Genomic DNA, 25,212 nt, shown 5'->3' on the forward strand with positions numbered 1-25,212 from the left:
TTTTAGTCAGATTTTTCATGACTGTTCCAGAATGGGCTTGAATACCATATTTTGTTTGTTGTATATGCTGTGAGAATGACAGTCATTCCCAGGCCATGAGCAATAGTTTTTAAAGGTACATGGAACAGAGACACCAATTTCTTTCCTTGTTTGTTCAATTATAATGATAAGTAAGACATGCCACTTTTTGTCCAGAATACTTTTTATATTGTAATAACAATGAATTTACAAACCTCTTATATATATTTTACTTTTTCAAAGAGTGCTGGACAAAGAAGGTAACATTGTTTCAAATATGCCATTCTTCAGGTGTAGTACATCTATTGCCATAACTAATACTATGGTAATAATTAAAATCCCAGTCAATCACAGCTCTCTTGCCCACCAAGACCAGATTCAGCCCAAATTCTTTTCACTGAACCTATATTAACATTGTCGTGTCTAAATTAATACCTAATACAGGGTCAGTAAATAGTCACTTGAATGAGGAAATAAATTAATGCGCAAATAAGGGATGAAAACAGACCATCAAAGAACTAATCAGAACTTCATCTAGTTTGACTCCCTAAACTGAAGGATGACTTTTGTTAAACAACTCCTTGACAGGCTGTCATCATGGTGGTGGTCATCATGGGATTCATGGACTCAAGGACATAAGATGAATAAAAGTGAGATCCTAAATTAAATTTTCTAAGGTGACCAACACAAGCTTCTGCCCAGCTGAGAGGGATAAGATGTTTTACTTCTTAAAGAGTACAACAGTGTCAGCCTCCTTAATCCCTACCTTTTTAGCATTTGCTCTTCCTGATCACCTGCTCATATTATGATATCGATCTTATGTTTCTCAAGCTGTATATTTTATCTGACCATAATTTTTAAACATATTCTTTCCTATACTTTATTGAAATTAATTGCATATAACATTGTGTAAGTTTAAGGTGTATATTGTGATCATTTGATAATGTATATGTGTATATATATGCATTGTGTAAGTTCACGGTGTACAATGTGATTATTTGATACATGCATATGTTGCATAATGATCACCACAATAAGGCCCATTAACACATACTTCACCTCACAGTTATCCTATTCTTTTTTTTTTTTTTTTAGTGGTGAGAACATTTAAAATGTACTCTCTTAGCAACTTTCGAGTATACAATACAGTATTGTTAACTATAGTCACCCTGCCATATATTAGATTCCTGTATTTTACCTACCTTATAACTGGAAGTTTGTACCTTTTGACCAACATCTCCCATTTCTCCCACCCCAGCCCCTGGCAACCACCAGTCTACTCTCTGTTTCCACAAGTTCAGCTTTTCTGGATTCCAAATATATACATGAGATCACGCAGTATTTGTCTTTTCTTTGACTTATCTCACTTAGCATAGCACCCTCAAGTTTCTTCCATGTCACAAGTGGTAGGGTTTCCTTTTTTTATGGCTGAAAATACCCCACTGGATATCACATTTTCTTTATCATTCACCCTGTCAATATCATTCTTTATCATGTTAATAAACACTTAGATAGCTTCCATGCCTTGAGTATTGTGAATAATGCTCCAGTAAACAAAGGGTGCAGATATCTCTTTGAGACAGTGATTTCATTTCATTTAGATATATACCCAGAAGTGGGAATGCTGGATCATATGGTAGTTTTATTTTAATTCTTTGAAGAACATCCTTAGTGTTTATAGTGGCTGTGCCAATTTACATTCCCACCAACAGTGTGTAAGTGTCCCTTTTTTTCCACATCTCTGCCGATCCTTGTTATTTCTTGTCTTTTTGATGATAGCCATTCTAACCAGTATGAGGTGATCTTTCACTTGGTTTTGATTTGCATTTCCATGATGATCAGTCCTTTTCATGTACCTAATGGACATTTGTATGTCTTCTTTGGAAGATGAAAAGGTTGCTTGCCCATTTAAAATAATTGAATTATTATTATTATTACTATTATTATTATTATTATTGCTACTGAGTTGTATGAGTCCCTTATAATTTTTGAATACTTGGATATCAGATAATTTACTTGCAAACATTGTCTTCCATTCTGTAGGTTCTCTTTTCATTTTCTTGATTGTTTCTTTGCTGTGCAGAAGCTTTTTAGTTTAATTTACCTGTTAATCTCCACAATCATAGTCATCTTTCAACAAGCATCGGAACTATAGTCTCACAACGCTGACCCTGGAAATATCACTTAGGATTAATTTCCTTCCAAATTAAAACATTCCTCTGATGAACTGCCCAGTGGAAAAAAAGTTTCATTCTCTTACACTCCTTAACCCCACCCAGCTGATCTTTTGTGTACAGAAATGTGAGTGAGAACTTCCAATACGTTACTGAAAGCATCTCTCTGCAGCCTTGCCTATGTCTTCACTTAGCCCATCTTAGTTTTCCCTGAAGCCTCTCTGAGATGGAATTAGTGCTGCTATCATTTTAAGGCAGCAAGACATCTTCCAGAAGAACAACTCTAAATTCCATCCATCCTATTGAAGTCAATTGCCTAGCAAAGGCATGAATACAGAAAACTTAGAGACTCAGCTCTGCATATTTTATCTCTTTTGGATTTCCAAGTGAGAATGAATAATCACCGGAAAGTCTGGAGTTACTACTGATTATAATACAGTGATTTTTTTTTTCTGTCTCCTATGATCTTTAAAACTTCAGTTAGTGTGAACTTTGACTTACATTGCTCTTTAAGAATTTTGCAATGTCAACTGTGAAGTTTGAACTGGATTATCTTTCTCCTGAAGGCTTCAGACATGAGCATGCTTCCAACCCTGAATTTACTTTAACCTGTTTGACTGAACTCTCTGAGGATTCTAGTCAATTCGAACTTCAACACTCCAATTCTGTCCCCACTGGTAAGCTAAACTTTAGATTTTTTTGAGTATCTTATATTACATCTGTATTTTTTTAATGTCAGATACGTAACAAATAAATCTTGATGGTGCCTATTTTGTGGTGGTAAAACTGATCCCAATTTTAGTTTCTTCAGTTGTTTTTCCTCAAAATACATAAATAGTTTTCTACAAAAAGAACAGAAGGTTATCCCACTAGAGTAAAATGTCAGGAAACAAGTTTATTAGGGACACAGAAAAATGTTAATAGTGAAGTAGATTTTGTTTTTCTGAATGTTCAAACCTATCTTAGTTTTCTTTGGGATGATTGATTAAATCAGGGATTGTATCTGTAAACTGCAGAAAAAAAGTCCTGCCATCTTTCATTCATCTCTTTTATTTCTGTTTCCTTTTATATAATTATATGAAGGACAATATGTGCTCTTTACCTTCTCATTAAGAGTAAGAGAACATTCCTTTTACTTACGTTATTTTGTGACCTGATTTAGATTCTATAGGAGCTGACAATGTTGATAGAATTCAATGTGAAAAATTTCTTTTTTGTTATCTATGGGTGGATAACTTATCCAGCATTCAACAGTTTTCATTTTTTTTGCACTGCAGTTTTCAGGAAATAGTACTATACACTAATATTCTGCATACATTAAAAAATTCTGTGGGTTTGGTTTACAGTGAACAGCTATGAGATGTCAATAATTAATTAAGTGTTCTTTGTAGAAAAGAATCATATAATAAATAAACATTTTAAATGTTCTTCTAAAGGAAATTCCCTTTTGAGTTAGTTGTTTATCTCTCCTCACAAAAAAAGACAGTGTAATGACAAAAGTAAAAGTTAAACAAAGTTTTCATAGTTCTGGATGTTACAGGATGTTAATCTTTGTCCAAAGGCTGGGTGGGGGGATCCTTGTAGAAATAACAAATTCCATTTTGCAACCAGAGGACTCTTCTAAGAAAATGTGGCATATTTATTTATATGAGATGTTTGAAAAGAAGTTTTATGTGACTCCCAACCAGTTGCTGATTTGTTGTTCACAGATTCTTTTGTGTTATACGACTTGTTTTATAGTATAAGCTGTTCTATAATCAGGAGATATAATAAATTTTTAAATTTTTCTTTCATCCATAGTATTATTTCTCTTTCTTAGATTGAAAGTCCTACTTGTATTGAACCTACAATTTCATAAATAGAAAAAATCAGTTTTTTTCCCAATGAACATAACTTTTTGTACAGTGGACTTAGGAAAAAGAAGTTCATAAGTAAAGTACTTACCAGTTTAATCATGTTTTAAATACCCATCGTATTTTCACCATTTTTTTGTCTTCTAGTCATCTTTGTTGTAGTTGGCACATCCATCTGTTCAATAGATTCAACTGTTGTCTTTATGCAGCTGACAAACGCAGCTGTAGCCTAGGTATAAGCTCCTCCCCAGGACCTGGAAGACACTTTCACCTCAATTTCCTTGGCAGTGCCTCAGATTCAACACAAAGAAGCTAAACTCCCTTAAAAATGCCTCATCATTCTTACATTCTTATTTTTGTGAATATCCCCTAAGTCAGCTGAAACATTCCTTAGCGTTGCAATATAAAGTAAGCACTTGTTTCTATGCGTGTTAGTTTAATACTTGTCTTCTTTACCTCTTTGTCTACCACTATGGTGCCAGTACTCAACAGGGTGCCTGGCTTCCTTATATCTTGACTCGCTGATTGCCTGGCCGAGGGACTGAAAGATTGGCCCTCTTCATTGCCCAAGTGCATACACCTTACAGTCTTTTAACTGATCTCACCTTCAAATAAGACTTTCCAAAACAAGTCTCTTGCCCATTGGAAGCCACACAGTCCTCCCTAGGCACAAATCTGACCTATTCCCACTTGTGTTTGGGATTTCTGTAAGTCAGTGTAACCTGTGTTATAAACCTGGTGCTCTAGAATCTAAATCTTTTTTTTTCCAACTTTGTCAGTTTCATGTAACTACCTACATCCTACAAGAATGATTTACACTTTCCAATTACTGTTCATGTTTTTCTTCCAAAATAATTTCCAGTAATTATTTCTCCTTCCTCTATTTATTAAGATCTCACTGAGAAAAAAAATCATCTTCCCAAATGCTTATGGTTAACTTTTTATATAAAGGGATATTTTCTGTCAATTTCTTTTAAAAGTTTGTTTTATATATGAAAATGTTCCCATTCTATTTTTATTGTTGTTGTAAATACACGTGTCCATGGCTTCTCTTATATTAGATTATGTTTCTTAAAGGTAATTGCCTTTTCACAATTGTTTGTGCTTATGCATAATGCACATGTCACAAATATGATTAACTAAATGACCAAATAGTAAAGTGTAGTTTATCTTTTAATGTATTTTCTGTCATAGGGAGTACTAGTTTAAGTCAAGTTATACATGGATTTTGTCTGCCAACATCCTGGGTGGAAATTACCACACAATTTTTGCTTGATGAAACCATTGCACAGAATAGTATCAATGTGGAATTTGTTCTTTACTTAAAGCGTTTATGGAGCATTGAGTCAAGTTGTATTCATTCATTTAAAATATACTAATTGAATATTCATGACTGAGAGTTAGTGCTTGAGGTGTCTACATGAAAATGAAAATGAGATAACAGTGGAAGTAGGAAGGAATTCTGTCTTTTTATCTCAGTGGACTGACAGTATGTTTTCAACATACATAAGCAAGCATAAAGCTATCATGGGAAAATAAAATATAACAGGTGAATGTTAATCCATAGAAAGTTGAGCATTTATGTCTAAAGAGAAATATGTTCCATTGTCAATAAAAACAGTATTTATACCTTTCACTTATATGATTACTTAAAGATAATACCTACAAAATCTGAATTATTCTTATAAGACTTTTATGAGTTAGAGTTCATTTATCTTGACCTTTATTAAATGGGAGAATCCAAAGCCCAGAAAAGTAATGTAACTGGACCTAAGCCATTCACATATGTAGTGTGTGGTGTGTGTGTGTGTGTGTGTGTGTGTGTGTGTGTGTGTGTGTGTGAATGGGTGGTGGCAGAGGCAGACGGAAGTTGAGGAGCTCTTAATCTGTTTTCTGCCTGTAAGAGTTTAGTGTTCTTTCTTTTTGCTCAACACTGCATGGAAATTATGATTAAAAACAGTCCCATGAAAGAAAAATGCTTCTTTATGTTTCAGAAATGAATTTCATCAGTAATCGGTAGTAAAGATACAAATGTCATCCCTGGATTCTGGAATGTGTTTTAAGGCTATGAACATTTCATCATTATGATCATTATCATCAGATGTATATATACATACTTATGTATATATATAAAATGTTACTTTATCATACTGGAAGTTATATGACTACCAATTGGACATACCTGTTTTAATTTTTTTTATCCTTGTAAAACAGGTATGTCCCACTGGTAGTCATATAACTTCCAGTATGATAAAGTAACATTTAACCAATATGTGATCCTGAATTCACTTAGGCATTAATTCACTGTTAAAAATTTCTGATGGTCAAAAATCTTTCAGCCATAGTGGATTTTCTAATTTTTTTCTATAGTTTCATAACACAGTCTAACATATTTGAGAATGTATGTGATTCAACTTTTAAAAAGTTTGTTGTGGCGCCTGTGTGGCTCAGTTGGTTAAGTGTCTGACTTCGGCGCAGATCATGATTTTGTGGTTCGTGAGTTCGACCCTCGCATTGGACTCTGTGCTGACAACTCAGACCTGGAGGCTGCTTCAGATTCTGTCTCTGTCTCTCTCTGCTCCCCCCCCCCCCCCCGCCCGGCCCCAACTCACACACTGCCTCTCTCTCAAATGTAAATAAACATTACAAAACAATTTAAAAAAAATAAAAAGTTTGATAATTTCGTTTAATCTAGAATTTTTTATGTTTATTAGATTCTAAAACCCTCTTACATAGAACATTTCCTAATATCCTGTGAGACCTGCTTTGGCTATTTGGTATTAAAGAAATGAATTCTATAACGCTAGTGAAGGAATTGGAGAACACTAAAAATTTAGTCGAGATGAGGTCCTGCTGAGTCACAAACAAGGAGTGCCACTTCGGGCAAGGTTTTAACATCCTTCCTGGATGATTTTTTCTAATCTGGACAATGTCTAGAATACATTAGTTGATTTTAAAGGCCACTGACAACTATAAAAAAGGTTAATGAATATAATTAGATTGAGAGCATTCCCAATGAACATCATTAAGCTAAAGACAAGAATATAAAGAGTAAAGACAAAGCCTCTGTTTACATATAATTTAAAACAATAATAATGAAAGTCAACATATGCAAAGAATTTCTAATATATGGAGTTCTTTTACATTGACTTTTTTTTTTTCAACGTTTATTTATTTTTGGGACAGAGAGAGACAGAGCATGAACGGGGGAGGGGCAGAGAGACAGGGAGACACAGAATCAGAAACAGGCTCCAGGCTCTGAGCCATCAGCCCAGAGCCTGACGCGGGGCTCGAACTCACGGACCGTGAGATCGTAACCTGGCTGAAGTCGGACGCTTAACCGACTGCGCCACCCAGGCGCCCCTTACATTGACTTTTTATGACCATTATGTAGATCAAATCATTTTTTTACTCCCATTTTTATAAATGAAGAAACTGCATATCAGTGATATTTTACAGTAAAATTTCAGTAAGTAATAAACCAAGAACTTGGACCCAGACTTTGTCCAATTCCAAATGTTACTGCCACTACATGAATACAAGCCCAAGTACCAGTATCACTCCTTACCCTGCTACTATGACAATAATGAAGATAACAAAAACAGCATCTACCATTTTACTGACAATACCAAATACTTGAACCCTAAACTCATTTTACTCTTCTAATAATATTTTGAAGCATGAAGAAGTCAAATGTTATCATAATTGTCCATCATATTTCAAGTATAGATTTATACATCACTAATTTACACACTAAGTTGGTATTTTCAATTTAGAATGGTTGAGGTGAAATCTTTGTAAGAAAAGACATTTCAATAACTTACAAACCAGGTAAGACTACAGAAAAGTAAGACTATAGAAAAGTAAGTGTTAACATGCTGATTTTAAATAATGACTATATTAATTTTGAATGAGTCCTATATAGTTGGTGAGTCATTTTCAGAATGGTTTCATAGTATTAATCATCTTTTCCTATCTATATTAGAAAACGTATTGAATTCAAATAGTTCCTAACAAACTAACCCTAACTTTTGAGCAATTGTCATTAAATACTAGAAATTGACCCATGTTTGCTATATTTAAAACCTGCTTTTAAATCATTTCCATAAAAATTTCCTTCTGTAAATTCTTATCTTAAAAACAATTCCAGGGGCACCTGAGTGGCTCAGTCAACTAAGCTTCTGACTCTTGATTTCCATTCAGGTGATGAACTGAATCCTGAGATTGAGCCCTGCATCAAGTCTGTGCCCTGAGCATGGAGCCTATCTGAGTTTATCTCTCTCCCTCTTTCTCCCCCTCCATGCTTGCATGCTCCCTCTCTCTCAAAATAAATAAATAAACGTTAAAAAATTTCCAAATCTTAGCAAAGTGCTGGTGTATTATAGATTGAAAACAACATTTTGAGCCAAATAAGAAACCTCTCTGTTGTCCTTTATTTATAGCTGAAGATCAACTTGAAATGATCTACCCAGAGTCACACAGTAACTAGTAACCCAAAATTAAGATAAGAAGCTGGGTTTCATGATGTTTTGTTCATTATATTTGATACTAAAATAAATATCTTTCCTCAAAGATTTCTTGGTATCATATCTTCCTGATAACAGATGAAAATACTACTCGGCCAAGGTATAACAGTCGTGACAATGAACTGTTGTGCTATACTAAAAATAGCAATTTGGGGGTGCCTGGGTGGCTCAGTTGGTTAAGTGTCCGACTTTGGCTCAGGTCATGGTCTCATAGTTTGTGGGTTTGAGCCCCATGTTGGGCTCGTAAAGCCTGGAGCCTGCTTCGGATTCTGTGTCTCCCTCTCTCCCTGTCCCTCCCCTGCTCATGCTCTGTCTGTGTCGGTCTCTCAAAAATAAATAAACATTTTTTTTTAAAAATAGCAATTTTCAAGGTCTCATATGATCTCAAATACTATATTTTCCAAAAAGTGTTACTCTATCCAGAGTAGCCAGAGGAGTCAATATAAACATTTGTAAACATTACATATCCCCATCAATCCACATGATCACACACATACAGTCAGTCATTGCATTCCTTTGAGCATTTAACTATATTTATCTTCCTGGATATGTCTTGGAACCTAGAACTGACCAACCACTCTGCTGAAATTCTAGCTGTACTAAGGTTAGCATAAAAATAAAAAAAAAAAGTCATCATCATGGGTGATTTAGGCTTTATGAAGTGGGCTTTGTGAAAGTTATTTCTTTGTCTCAGGAAAGAAGAACATTACTTCTGAGCATATGTATGCAAATCCAAAGAATAGATTGTATTCTATGACCTTGGGAGAGAGGATGAGTATCCAGCTAATTGTAGCTAATTGAAGACCATCTCTGACCACAAAATAAAAGACCATTATGTAAAAGGTTTTTTGTTCAGTTAGAAGGAATTAGAGGTCCTAACTTCTTGAGATGCTTAGAACTATGACCAGTTGCCACATGATTAATGATAGTTATTATGCTACCATCATATTTATATTTATTAGATGTCTACTCTGTACTCAGCTCTCTGCCAGCTGTGAGAAATGTGAAGTATTTGGAAGTTCCAATGCATGCCCTAATGCTCTAAGGCTAGTCAGGAAAAAACCCATCTGTGTGATTGAAATAGGTGACTATCTCATCCTGTCCATTTCATTCAGGACAGGAACATATCAGCTGGAGAATAGTGCTTTAGCAGGTTGGTTCCCAAAGTCCAGACGTAGCCCATGAAACATCTGCATTAGAATCCCAGTATACTTGCAACACTTGAGGATTCTAGGGTTCCCTCCAAGACTCTATATGTAAACTCTATGCATAAAATCCAGGAACCTAGATTTTAGAAATTCTTCATATTATGTACATACACACTAAAGTTTGAAAATCAGTGCTTTCGTCAAGGGTCATGATTGGTTGATCAGCAAGGGCTTCCTACAATTATCTATATTATGGCACTCTTTCCAGATAATTTATGATCATAGCAATCTATAAATATCTATAGCTTTTTTTTTGTCACCATGCTTTTATAGTAAGAGGGTTAATCCATTGATATACTTGACAGAGTGTTTTCCTATTTTTTTTTTACATTTACATATCACCCTCAGATGAATTCAGATCAAAATTTTCCAAAAGCCCTACCTCTCATCCCTTACATAAAACATTAATTTTCCCTGTGTCAGATGCCTCAGTATCCATTTCTGTGGCATTGATATCAATGTTAAATGTTTATTTTCTTCATTTAATCTTTCATTTGTTTTGCTGTTTGATATTGAGTATAGCTTTCGGCTTTCAGTGCAGTTTTATCAAATCGAGAATAAACTCCCACAGGATAAAAGATATTTTCTACTTCTCTTCTGTTCCCTAAAGAGAGACCAGCAGAGAGCTCCATAAACACAGGAGCTGAATTGCTTGTTTCTAATATGACTTTACCAAGATGGACCAATTGATAGAAACCTGCACTTCCTTTGTGGAATTTTTTAATATAACTCTGATCTCTTTAATGGCTCTGCCTAGGGGCCTTCAACTCATTCCGTCTTAAGAAGAGCAATCTAGGTTCATATAATATGCATACTTTGGCTGCTGTGGTAAAATGAAAAGTTAATGCTAATGTGATGTTGTAAAATGAAATAACCCCAACAACCATCATTTCGTTAAATGCCTGCTGAAAATATTCTACTAGGAATGGAGTACATCTATTATAATTCAAAATGATAAATTTAAAAGTGGCTTTTCTGATAACATACAAGGTGCCCTAATGGAAGTATTGATAAGAGGCCATTGCCTACTGCATAACCCCTGGTGGAGTTCACTAAGCTAGACAGAGATAGAGATAGATACAAATATATACATATCTCTTCTCAAAAGTCTCCTGGTATTATGTCTTCCTGTAAGCGGATGAAAAAATTTTACTGTGGTTTTTGGAATAGACCTCAGTACCTCGGTTTATATAACACTTCATACAGAAAATCAAGGATTGTAGTGAAATGTTTATGATGAGATTTGCAGGTTGGCATGGTGAAATACAGCCAATCTTTATTCATAAAGCTCTTTCTGGCAAGTGGTTGACAAAGGGTTCCCTATAAAGTAGTGGGTGGCTTCTCATCTTAAAGTATAAAATCAAGTATGCTACTGATATTTTATAACCAATTATAGAAAATGTACTTTACTTAAGTTGCAAGTATTATTCTCTTTAAAGTACCATAGATTCTAGAGTCTACAAATCATTACATCAGCTTGATAAGGTTTTAGACTAAGTTTTCAGGAAAAAAAAATCATAGAACATTCTGATTATCAGGCATGAAATGAGAGAAATAGCTGCTACTGACTTGAGTTCTGTTGCTCCTGCTGAGATTATAAAGCTTTCACCTCTGCTCTGACCCCGGAGTAGACTGAAAATTGCTGAGTAAACAGGAAAGAGACACAGTGATACCCCTCTATCCCAATCCTATGCCCTGATTGGTTTCTTCTTGAGTCACTGCTGAACTTCCACTCTGGAGTGTGATGAATGCCACAGGAGATACATTGGCAAAAGAATAGGCAATGGGCAGATCCAAAACAAGAAAGCCACTCTGGACTTGTGTCCTCGTTTGAAAAACAAGGGACTTGGAGAGTACCTTCTCTGAACCTCTTTTAAAGATTCTCTGATTTAATTTTATAAGCATTTGATTTAAGGGAAAAAAAATAAGGTTCTATCAGGAGGGTCCAACAAGTTCCGCAAGTCACCATAAATTCTGATTGTTTTACTGCTTAATATAAATTTGCACACTGGGGAAATTCGTCATTGGCTTCCTATCTCCAGCGTCCTGTGTCTGTGTGTGGTGTCACCCATTACTGTTGGGCTTTCTCAAAGCTCACTGTGCTGCATGACATGGGGATACTTTTCATGTCTTCAAGAATGTTGGAAAAACCATTGCTTGTCCCTTGAGTCAGCTGTGGTAGATCCTATTATTGAAAGTGGTGTTTTGCCTATTTTTAGATGACCAATGAACCACCTACATTTCCCATGTTTGTATCTTACTTTCACATTCTCAAGTTTCAGCTTTCATTTTGCCCATCCTTTGCTTTTCCCTGGTCTATAATTTGAGTTCTCAAAAGCTAAATATACTTGTTTATGTTCTCCAAAAATTCTATACAGAAAGTTCTGGTTCTAATTTATGAATAGAATATATATAGACTACAAATATAATCTTATATTTAATATTCTCACATTTGACTTGTTATAAGTAACTTCAAAACCCTGGGTATTTATTTTTATAATTTTTTGAGCTACACATTTTAACTGAACACTGACTGGTTGGTATAGAGGGAGTTGTCTACCTAAGAATAGACCCTGTAAAATAATCCAGTATCGTCACATAAATTAAAATTGTTATTCTACATAAACAACAATAGAGAGGTAATTGCTTAGACCCTAGTCAAGCTAGAGTTCAGAGGTTGTTCTTAAGAGTTGTGTGATTTGTGTTGTTCTGATTTCTTTGACTCAGAAAACAGTGAATCTCTCTATGTTTCTATTTCCTTACATATAATAAGGGTGTACAAATCTCCACCTCACAAAGTAGTTAAGAATGTTAAATTAAATAGCAACAACAGTAAAATATTTAGCCTGTAAGTAATAAGTATCTAGGAAATGCTGTTATTCTGAGTATATTATGTACAGTAGATTATATATTAGAATGGTATTCTAGAATGTGGTATTTGACCATATTCTGTGAGTTATAGTCCATCTAAGCCAAATTGCAGAAACTATGTAGGGCAAACTGAACTGCTCAAATTCAAGTATAGTTGTCCACAGGAACATATGACTATGCAGAGAATAAATGTTACAAACTTCAGGAGCATTTATTTTATTTGATAAGTTATCCCATTAACGTTTAATATTTTAAAAAGGAGGGTTTGGTAGGAAGTAGAATAAATGCCTAGATTAGTTTTTATAATAAAATGCCAGACTTCAAAGAAAATTCTTATTAACCTGGAGATATCTGTGGGCTTTCACTTTTCTCTAACAAGAGAGACATTTCTGGAGGGAAGTTTCTGAGGCCCTGGAAAAAACAAAAACAAAAACAGGTGTTGGTTTCATGAGAACCATGGTTTCATTTGGCTTCTGGTTAGTGATTTCCCATGATGCCAGTGGGTGCTCATGGCATTTGATGAGACCAATAATTTGTCCTCGATCCAGTGAGTTAGTTTAGTACTGACATCACAGAACAGTGTTCTCTTCTCAGGGTGCAATTGGGAATTTTACTTCATTGAGATTTGGGAAAGGGAGATTTTATGTGCTGGAAATTAAACTTCTGTATTTTGTTCCCACTCTAGATAAAAGTAGGCAGAAGAATGTCTTCCCTGTGTTCATCTTTAAGAGATTATCTAGTCTTTTCAAAGTGAGATGCCTTATCTGAACATTGGATAGTGCATTAAACAAGGAGGCAGAGATATCCGAGACAATCATGCATTATCTAGATTAACTTGACTTAACTTGTAGATAGGAAGAGCTAGATTCACAAGCTTCTCTTATATGAGAAAATGAGAGCAAGGCTAAGAAAGTATGATGAATAGGTTGGCTAAGATTACACAGATAATTAGATAAAGAGGTCAGTCTGTAATTTTCTGTATCCTGTATTGTCAGGCCTTCAAGTGTCTTCTAACTCCCAGGGGTTATCATGTAAGAGATGGCATGGGCTTTGCCATAGGACAGCTCTGGCTATGACTCAAACACATAGACTTTAGAACTTGTGAAAGTTACTTAATATTTCTTTGCCTATTCTTAATGGGATATTCACTTTACAGAATTGACTATGGGATTGAGAAAATGTATGAAAAAAAATGCCTTGTACAGGGACAGGGCTTAGAAAACATATTTAATGCATATGAAATATTTCCCCATTTCCCGTTTCCAGTGTTTTGCCTATCTGTATTACCCCCTTGTGTCTTCTCAACTCAAAAATTGAAGTGTTCTACAAATACGCATATCACTATGAGTTTTCTAATGAATTCTTGCAAATGGGCAATTTTTAGGTAAGACTTTCCTGAGAGTGACTTATGATTAATTTCAAGAAGATAAAGACCTGGGAGTATTGGTCTAAACATCTCTGGTAATATAAGAATCCTGATCTCATCATTTGTTGGTTTATTTTTCTTTATCATTGAAGAAATTATCATTTCCTTCTATCTGTTTTCTTCAGAGATCTTATCTGATGCCACAGTAGTTAAACACTATCCAGTGTTTCATAGGTCTTCTTTTCCACTGAATATTTGGCTCTCGCCAGCCATATTTCAGAATTTAGGCTCTATTTCCAAGGTAACAATGTAGAAAAGTCTCAAAGCAAAAGCATTTAAAGAAGTGGTCAGTTCTATAGCAGTCAAGAGCATGGAGTTTGGTAATCACTTGACTGACACATATAAATACTACATATTTCATAATTTCTGGTGACCACACAATAACCACAGAGAGCTTGGTCAGTTTTTCCATCTTATTTTGCCTTGGAAGCCAAATGAAACTGTTCTCAACAGTTTATCTCATATCCTTATTATAGTCATCCTTTAAATGATGAGCTGTTATAAAGTTCTATTAGCTCAATAGAATACATATGCAGACTCTTTTAAATTTGAATTGAAAGGGGCATTTCATCACCGACAAATGATGAAGAGAATAAATGGAATTAATGGAAGTTCAAATGTATACATTGTTTATTACCTATGGATCAACAATATAATGTAAGACCTACTAAAATGTAAGACACTGTACAAGGTTATAAATTAATTAAAAGGAGACTAAAACATGGTGTCTGCTCCTAGTGTTAGAGAAGACATTCACTCATTACATTAATACTTACTGAGTAACCATATATACAATGTACCAAGCACACATATATACAAAATACAGTTTTGTACCATGCATACATTATACTTTGATACACAGCCATTAATATGTCTACATGTGTGGGAGTGGCTGGTATCAACCCTATTTTCCCTGACATCCCAGACCCCAGTGGCATCTCTTGCCCCATTCTCATCCATAAGTGTCCAGCAATAGTTAGGGTCATTCTTTCAGCCTTAGACTTATGTTCTCATCTACCATGAATGTGGTCACTATTAGTATCTTCAGTGATCAAAGAAAGAATAGGCAGCCATGGACAAAAGAAGAGCCTGCATGGAGAATTGTGCAATATAGTCCGTGTGTAAATGTGTCCATGTCCATTTAATTTTAGTCTTTAATTTCTTGAAAGTTAAGCTAAGGAAGAGTCTTCTCCAGGGCTTATATTCTATGCTTCTATGTCATAATATTTCTTTGTTAGTCTTCCCCTACTGTTTCTTTCTAATGCACACCCTCATGGGTCCTGACTTGGCCACCATTTTAATCCTCTTCCCCCACAAATATCACATTATGTTCTGCATCATTGGCCCCCATGTCATCTCACTCAACCCACCTCATGGAGCTGCATAACTACAGCGTTTCTAATGCAGAGTACCTTCACCAGAATAGGGGAGGCATTGCAAATGATTGGGAATGAGCACTCCCTTCCACCTCCCAGGTCCAGTAGGGCAAGAGGTAGAAGCAATGTTTATTGTTTGTTTGTTTTTTTCTTCTAGTGTAAGTGGCAGGTGTTAGAGAACAGAAAAAATTTTGGATGGTTCTGGAAAGTCAAATTGGAATTTTAATAGCAGTCACATGATGAGTTAATTAAATATTCCTAAGCTATCCTGGAAAACTATCACACTGTATTATACCATTTTTTAGGGTTAGGGTTTTCTGTCTTTCATGCAGTGAACTTTAGAATTTAACTCTTGGAGCACACAGAAGTTGCTTCTAAGTTGGAACTGATCACTCAGGGGGAAAAATGAGGTAACTATTCATTATAGTGTGTGCCAAAGGAAAAATCAATGATAAGGGATATGTGTTTTGAACTTTCAGAAAAATAGATCAATATGGCCCAAAGAGAATAGAAAAGGAAAGAAATTTTAAAAAGGGACAGACTGTTTAAAAGAAAGGAAGAGGGCATTCCTAGGAAATGAAATGACATAAATTGACCACAGAATATGTTATCATAAAATATCCATTTGTGTGTCTATGTATGCATATGTTTGTTAGTTTATATTTGGCCACCGTTGCATACATTCCTCTTTCTTCTAACATGAATGTTCAGGACTTTTCTTGAAGAATCAACTCCTTTCCTACTCTTTGATGAAATAGTCTGTACCCCTAATTTAAGCTGTATGTGAGGTTAGATTTCTTTCCAATTATTTCAGTTATTGGGCCAATGAATTCTCTATGGGATATTGCTAATTTTATTTGACTCTTCTATCAACTACAGTAGAAAGAGTTCTCAATAGTGATATGGTGATAAATTTCTAGTTTGGGGGAGGAAAGTGAGAAGGAAAGGTCTGCTTGGCTAGAGTGAAAGATTCATGATGTAGGATAGTGAAAGGTAAGTTCAGTATGAAAAGAATAGTAGACCTCAATTGCTAAATTAATAGTGTTGACCAGAACAGTTGACAGACACCTTACTATTTCTAGGAGACCCATTTTAGCTTTCCTCATTTTTTAAAGTCAAGGCCTTGGTAACATTAGGCTGGAGCCATAGCCAAACCATCATTCTTAACTCAAGAAAGTCTAACAAACTGTGGCCTTAACCTCTGTTCTCAAGGTTCCTGGCTCTATACCCTTTTGGAGCTAAAATAGATAAAAACTAAGACTCATATAGAAGTTTAATGTGTCCCCAAGGCAACACTGAGATTTTCTCTTCCTCCCACTAAGAAAAAATTTTATTTAATTTGTAGGGGGAGGAGGAGGAAGTGGCTAATCTTAGGCTGTTTACAGAAACTCCTCCAGGGGTCCCAGATTGGCCTAGCCTGTCTGATTTGTTCTATTTCAGGGTGGAATCCATGTGGGTCCTTCATGTTCCTGTTTTTCATTTCATGCAGGGATAGGACCTAGGCATAAATTTATACTTGTACAACCACTGAGAGATGTCACATTTAACCATCTGGTTAGAAACTGGGCTAAAGATTCTTCTAACCTCTGAGAAGCTGTGGCTGCAGAAGTTGTTGATTTTAGTGACTTACTCTGTCTCTATGTATTCAGGTTACCATAGGGGACAAATGTCAGTGGATTTTATCTTCCTTATGTGAAGAAACTGTTTTTGTTTGTTTGTTTGTTTTGTTTTTTTCAGAGGGTGATTTTAGGACTAACTACATAAGGTCTGTCTTGGCAGTTGTGGTGTGTGACAATTGCAGCAATACACATTTTCCCGTCTTTACGGAAACTGTTAGCCTAGTTTCTTTTAGGAAACCTTCCGTTGTCACATCCTAATCATGATGTTGGTGGATAAAAGCAAATTCTCTGAGAGTTTGACTTATGACCATAGAGTATCCTACTAATTTGGAAGAGAGACTAAGCTTGGGGTGCCCGGGTGGCTCAGTGGGTTAAGCATCTGATTCTTGGTTTCGGCTCAAGTCATGATCTCACAGTTTGTGAGATTGAGCCCCTCGTTAGGCTTGTGATGACAACACGGAGCCTGATTGGGATTCTCTCTCACTCTCTCTCTCACAAAAATAAACATTTAAAAAAAAGAAGAGAGACTAAGCTTATCCAATCAGAGTGGACTTTAGGACTTTAATGAGGAATCCTGAGCTTGCCTTCTGAGCTTGGGGAAAGGGTATGAGGCTGTAACTGAGACTTGAAGCAAACATGTGGCAAGAGCCTGGTGTTGTCAGGGACTATCAGTGGAGACTGATGACAGAAAACCTAGAGGAAGCAGAGCCAAGAGATTGGAATTACTGCAGTCTTTGAGTACGAATCAGGCTCTAACTGAAGCTCATCTGAACCTGGAACTCAGACAAATTAAGTCCATTATGCTTTCCCAAATCAGCTTATATCAAGATTTATGTAGCTATTTATGGGGCATCTGGGTGGCTCAGTTGGTTAAGCATCCGACTTCAGCTCAGGTCATGATCTCGAGGTCCGTGAGTTTGTGCCCCATGTCGGGCTCTGTGCTGACAGCTCAGAGCCTGGAGCCTGCTTCAGATTCTGTGTCTCCCTCCCTCTCTGCTCCTACCCTGCTCACGCTCTGTCTATCTCTCAAAAAATAAGTAAACATTGAAATATCTTTCCTACTTAAAAAAAAAAAAGAAAAAGAAAAAGAGTTATTTAGCATAGTTTGGTGCTATAGGAAATATTTCCTCCCTTTGTCTCTTCTTCCCTTGGAAAGCTCTTTCCTTTTCCTCAAAATTTCTCTCAAGTATTCCTTCCTCTTTGAAGCTTTTTTTTTCTTTCTTTTTTTGGCACAGTGTGGTAGTTTGTTATTCTGTTATAATCTGTATCATGTAACAGAGTGATATGCTTATTTATCTGTATTTCTCATATTGTAAATTACTGTAATTCATTTCATAATACTTAGCACCCATTCTGTGCTACATTGTGTTAAGCTTTGGTGATTTGGGACCGAACAAGACAAACGGTTTGTGCTCTGTGTGAGGGCCATTTCAGTTCTTATATACCACAGACACTTGCTAAATACTGATTTAGTGCAAAATTCAAAACATGTTCATCTCTGAACATTTTTTGACTAACACCACTCCACAAAGATCTTACATCTTAAAAAATTTTTTTAATGTTTATTTTTGACAGAGAGAGAGAGAGAGCATGAGCAGGGGAGGGGCAGAGACAGAGGAAGACACAGAATCCGAAGCAGGCTCCAGGCTCTGAGCTGTCAGCACATGAGCCCGATGTGGGGCTCTAACTCACAGACCGCGAGATCATGACCTGAGCCGCAGTTGGACACTCAACCAACTGAGCCACCCAGGCTCCCCAGATCTTAAATCTTTATTGAATATCCACCTTTGCCTTAATTTATTTCTTAACATTTTGAGAGCTGATGCTTGGCATTCATAAGCCATATATCTCACATCTTCAAAAGTTCCCAAATCAAAACTGCAAGAAATATTTACCAAAGCAGATAAAATGCCCTCTGAATCACAATGTCACTAAAAGTTACGTTTATAACACCATGTAGATGCAGTCCATGCTTTACATCCTTTTAAATTTCGCTATCGTTTTGTTGTCTGTGTTGTAAAAAATATTACAGTGACTAGAGAACTAATTGAAACCATGTAAAAAAATACCTTTTCTTGGGGCGCCTGGTGGCTCAGTCGGTTAAGCGTCTGACTTCAGCTCAGTCACGATCTCACGGTCCGTGAGTTCGAGCCCCGCGTCAGGCTCTGGGCTGATGGCTCAGAGCCTGGAGCCTGCTTCTGATTCTGTGTCTCTCTCTCTCTCTGCCCCTTCCCCGTTCATGCTCTGTCTCTCTCTGTCTCAAAAATAAATTTAAAAAAAAAACGTTAAAAAAAAACCCTTTTCTTCTTTCCATACACACCAGACTACAGATTATGTTCAAGTGATAGATCAAACTGAATTTGACAATTCACATATAAAAGTATCTAAAATTATTATGCCCAGGCTAAGAACCAAAGATGTATCATATGTATTGGGTTTATTATTTTTTTTCTTTAAACTCAGTATCTTAAGTTGGACTTCTATCCTGCCTTGTGCCAGGGCCCATTTTTCCAAAGAAATGTTTGCATGTGTGACTTTCTAAGAGCTGTTTACTTAAATGATGAATGGAGAAAAAATGAGAAGAGGAAAAATATCATGAGCTCATGCTGGCTTTTATCTAAAGCTAAGTGACTCATACTATTCAAATTTGTAAGTTAATAAATCACAAGTGAATTATATTGCAGATTTTCAAAGTGGTCAAGAATATAGAAACTATGAATATCAAGTTCTGAATGCCATAATGGTGGAATAGTATATATTTTATTCAATTAACCTCTAAGTTACTTAAAGGGATAATGTTTTGTATATTCAAGTTATGTAAATAAAACATTAAATATCTGTGTGTCTGTTCCTCATGTATAGAATTGGTATATGACGTTATTTTTTTAATATTGTCCTTCAAAGCCTTGCACGTCTCAACATACAGTTTATCAAATAACAGCTTAATCACTAGTTATACTAGTAATTATAGGTGGAACGGTCTCATTTATGCTCATAGTCTGTTGCGACCTTTGCATTCATTGAAAAAAAGTCATTTAGAATTTGGGATGCAGAGATGTTGGAATAGATCCCCTGGAGGTTGGGTTCAAGATACTAGCTTCCTTAGTTTTACCCTAACTACTCATATAATTGGTTGGATCTATGGTAAAACAATCAGCAACTAAAATTTCTTAGAAGTATTTTATCCAGAATTTCTAACTGACCTCAAATAGTCTCCTAAGTTATAGGGACGCCTGGGTGGCTCAGTGGGTTGAGTGACCAACTTTGGCTCAGGTCATGATCTCATGGTTTACGAGTTTGAGCCCCACATGGGGCTCTGTGCTGCCAGCTCAGAGCCTGGAAGCCTGCTTCCAGACTCTGTGTCTTCCTCTCTCTCTGCCCCTTCCCCACTTGTGCTCTGTTTCTCTCTCTCTCTCAAAAATAAATAAACATTAAGATAGTCTCCTAAATTATATTTATTTTCAGAATGACATTATTTCTTTTATTTTAAAAAAGCACTTTTTAGAATCTTATTTATGGATCTTGATCAATGCAACATATCACGCACTTTTAGTAGGAAGACACACAATTAAATCTTCTGTTAAAATGAAGCATGATTAGTGCTATAGTAAATTTATGAATAATGTGTTATGGAAACAGTGATGGGAGTGACAAGTTCTAACAGAGGTGGAAAGAAAGCTACAGAGAAAATAGCTTAATGGAGGAGACATTTGCACAAACTCCTCATGAGTAAGATTTTCCCATAAAGTTGAAGTATGAAAAGAAAATGTAGTCCCAGTAAAGGGAACATCATGGTCAACTACAGAAAAGCATGAGAAAGCAATTTACAGTTGAGAAATTAAAATCAGCCTTTAAAGCCATACCCAAAACCACTGGAGATATTTAATAATTCCTCTGAATTTTTAGAATGTTTTTCATGTATTTGGTAGAATGTTTTTTTTCTTTGTTTGTTTTTTAATGAGTTTCTTAGGCCAACCCCTTTTATCAAATTCTGTGTTCTTAAATGCAGGGGCCATTTCTAATTTATCTAGCAAAACATACAGCCCTTGGCAGCCTTTCAGCATAGTTGTCAAGTGAATAGTAATGTAGCTGGACTATGAGTTGTGTGAGACAGAGATTGGAAGATAAGGAGGTTAAGTTGGGCCAATTTGCAATGGGATTTGAATGTCAAAACAAGCACTTTAGCCTTTATTCTTTCAGTGAAGACAAACCACCAAGCGTGTGTTTAAGCAGATTAGTGACATGATCCAAGCTATGCTATTGATAGTTCCCAAAGAAGAGAGTATATTTTCTTTGTTCTCAGAATGAAGTTAATTGTTTTAATAAAAATATTTTAGCTTGTTCACACACATCTTGGGTTTTTGTTTTGTTTTGTTTAATAATTAGTAGGCTCCAGTTTCCGATTCTGTGTCTCCCTCTCTCTCTGCCCCTCCCCCGTTCATGCTCTGTCTCTCTCTGTCCCAAAAAAAAAATAAATAAACGTTGAAAAAAAAAAATTTAAAAAAAAAATAATTAGTAGGCTCCAGAATAGACACTGATTTGTGACTAAGAAGTCATTATCTGAACATACACCAAAATACACCAACAACAATTTGGTGTAGGGTTAACTTCAGCAGGTACAGATACTCCCAAGGAAAGGCTCCTTATTCTAGAAACTTCCTCTGAAAACCTGAAGAGTTTACTGCCTTGACTACCAAGTTGTTTTGAATATGCTAGTCTTCAAGTATAAGAGCCAGTCATTTCCATAGGCCTTAAATTGTATGTCATTTTTTTCAAGTAAAATGGCAGTTACATCAAAGTTACCAATCCATGCCCAAGAAACCATTGTCTAAGACCCACACTAAAGCTTAAGCTTCATATTTGTCCTCTGCTAGTAATTTTTACTCCTTCTCACGTTAAAGGAGAACCCAAAACCTTTTAAGAAAAATGGAGTTGCGGGGCACCTGGGTGGCTCAGTCGGTTAAGCCACCGACTTTGGCTCAGGTCATGATCTCATGGTTCGTGAGTTCGAGCCCTGCGTCGGGCTCTGGGCTGACAACTCAGAGCCTTGAGCCTGTTTCAGATTCTGTGTCTCCCTCTCTCTGACCCTCCCCTGTTCATGCTCTGTCTCTTCCTGTCTCAAAAATAAATAAAACGTTAAAAAAAAAAAAAAGAAAAATGGAGTTGTGTCCATATGCACAAAGGGCAAAGAAAGCAAGAAATATTGATAGGTAGTAATAGTATATTGTTGTCGTTTTCAAATTACAATTCATGTTTTATGGTTGGGTTTTCTATTGGATATATCATAGAAATTTAATCTTAAGCTATTTCTGATGGAGATGAAGAAATTATCAAACATGATTTCATTGTACATTTGGAAATTTGATTTAATTGTTATTTGCAGCTATTTTAATATAGATTGATATGGCTGTAATACTCTTCTAATTTCTAAATTACTAACTTGAGCTTCTAGTTTATATTACTTGAATCTTCCGTAGATATGGATCATACAGCTTATAGACAAAGGTCACCTCTCCCTGATTTCTTCACATGATAACGTGATTCAGTCAATTCCACACACAAATATTATACTATTAAAAATACTACATAGTTAGAATTCTTCTTAAAAAAATCAGAAATCTGGTCTGTGTTACAAACTTGGCCTTTGTTTCTGAGTTAACTCTTATCTTTATTCCCATTTTCCCTATTTCTACAAAAATAATATCAACACTGCTTCCTTCCTGGGTAGTATCAGAAAAACTTAGCTTATGTTTTAACATAAGCAAACACAACCCCAAGGAAGAGGCAAGGTGGTATGTAGAGGACATCAGCATAATTATTATTTGACAAATGAAAATGATTTTCTGCTCTTGGTACAAAGCTATTTCCTAGGCTGAAAAGATAAATGTGTACAAGGACAGATTAATCAGAATATTCTCAATCAAAATGCTCTAGCTCAAGGTTAGTAAGTTATTTATTCTCATTTACGGAATAGTTGTACTGAGGTTTTGACATGTTAGGTCACTATGTTCATTGAAACATTAGGTTATCTTCATGAAGTCCCAATAGTTAATTTTTGCTTTTAATTCCCTTGCCTTTGGGGATGTGTCAAGTAAGAAATTGCTGTGGCTGAGGTCAGAGGGGTTTTTTCCTGCTTTCTTCTCTAGGGTTTGGATGGTTTTCTGTCTCACATTCAGGTCCTTCATCCATTTTGAGTTTATTTTTGTGAATGGTGTAAGAAAGTGGTCTAGTTTCATTCTTCTGCATGTTGTTGTCCAGTTCTCCCAGCACCATTTGTTAAAGAGACTGTCTTTTTTCCATTGGATACTCTTTCCTGCTTTCTCAAAGATTAATTGGCCATACTTTTGTGGGTCCAATTCTGGAGTCTCTATTCTATTCTGCACTGTAAAGGAAACAATCAACAAAACTAAAAGGCAATCAACCGAATGGGAAAAGATATTTGCAAATGACATATCAGACAAAGGACTTGTATCCAAAATCTGTAAAGAACTCACCAAAGTCCACACCCGAAAAATAAATAATCCAGTGAAGAAATGGACGGAAGACATGAATAGACACTTCTCTAAAGAAGACATCCAGATGGCCAACAGGCACATGAAAAGATGCTCAGCGTCACTCCTCATCAGGGAAATACAAATCAAAACCACACTGAGATATCACCTCATGCATGTCAGAGAGGCTAAAATGAACAAATCAGGAGACTATAGATGCTGGAGAGGATGTGGAGAAAAGGGAACCCTCTTGCACTGTTGGTGGGAATGCAAACTAGTGCAGCCGCTCTGGAAAACAATGTGGAGGTTCCTCAAAAAATTAAAAATAGATCTACCTTATGACCCAGCAATAACACTGCTAGGGATCTACCCAAGGGATACAGGAGTGCTGATGCATAGGGACACTTGTACCCCAATGTTTATAGCAGCACTCTCAACAATAGCCAAATTATGGAAAGAGCCTGAATGTCGATCAACTGATGAATGGATAAAGAAATTGTGGTTTATATACACAATGGAATACTATGTGGCAATGAGAAAGAATGAAATATGGCCTTTTGTTGCAATGTGGATGGAACTGGAGAGTGTTAATGGTAAGTGAAATAAGTCATACAGAGAAAGACTGATACCATATGTTTTCACTCTTATATGGGTCCTGAGAAACTTAACAGAAAACCATGGGGGAGGGGAAGGGGAAAAAAAAATTAGAGAGGGAGGGAGCCAAACCATAGGAGACTCTTAAAAACTGAGAATAAACTGAGGGTTGATGGGGTGTGGTGTGGGAGGGAGGGGAAAGTGGGTGATGGGCATTGAGAAGGGCACCTGTTGGGAGGAGCACTGGGTATTGTATGGAAACTAATTTGACAATAAATTTCATATTAAAATAAGATAAAATAGGGGCGCCTGGGTGGCGCAGTCGGTTAAGCGTCCGACTTCAGCCAGGTCACGATCTCGCGGTCCGGGAGTTCGAGCCCCGCATCGGGCTCTGGGCTGATGGCTCAGAGCCTGGAGCCTGTTTCCAATTCTGTGTCCCCCTCTCTCTCTACCCCTCCCCCGTTCATGCTCTGTCTCTCTCTGTCCCAAAAATAAATAAACGTTGAAAAAAAAATTAAAAAAAAAAAAAAAAGATAAAATAAAATAAAATAAAATAAAATAAAATAAAATAAAATAAAATAAAATAAAATGAAATAAAATAAAAACAACTGTTAAAAATCTCAAAAAAAAAGAAAAAAAAAGAAACATTAAGTTAGGCACTAAGCACACACATGAGCATACAGGAAAGGAGCATTTTAGGATGATGCTGTATTTTGGCTTGGCTAATTTAAAAACTTCTATTTCACTTAATTGTGTTTAACTTTTTTTAATTATGTTTAATTTCTAAAATAAAATCTAATTAATATGAAATGTAGTATGCAGAGAAATCATCTTACAAGGATTAAGGGTTTTAAAAAATTAAAGCTTATTTTAAAACATAAATAAATGGCTTGCAATAGATCAGATTTTTAAATGTATAGATAATATTCTAAGGTATTGTTTTTTTCTTTCCCCCATAACCTTTAGAAGTTTGAAAGAAAAAGCTCAGCAATACTTCTGTAGGCTAGTTTCTTCATTAAGTATTAAGATGTGGGTTTAAATCCACATACTTCTTTT

General features: G+C 35.9%; 1 protein-coding gene across 1 annotated transcript in view; it reads left to right on the forward strand.

Moving 5' to 3' along the window:
- Window positions 1-1,990: 1,990 nt before the first annotated feature.
- ANO3 (anoctamin 3) overlaps window positions 1,991-25,212 on the forward strand; it is a 426,276-nt gene continuing 403,054 nt past the window's right edge. Inside the window, exon 1 of the mRNA XM_023239658.2 lies at window positions 1,991-2,869. Coding sequence (XP_023095426.1) covers window positions 2,716-2,869 — 154 coding nt within the window. The 5' untranslated portion in view covers window positions 1,991-2,715. The remainder of the gene's footprint in view (window positions 2,870-25,212) is intronic.

This window comes from Felis catus, chromosome D1 (assembly GCF_018350175.1).
Source record: "Felis catus isolate Fca126 chromosome D1, F.catus_Fca126_mat1.0, whole genome shotgun sequence".
Taxonomy (NCBI): domain Eukaryota; kingdom Metazoa; phylum Chordata; class Mammalia; order Carnivora; family Felidae; genus Felis; species Felis catus.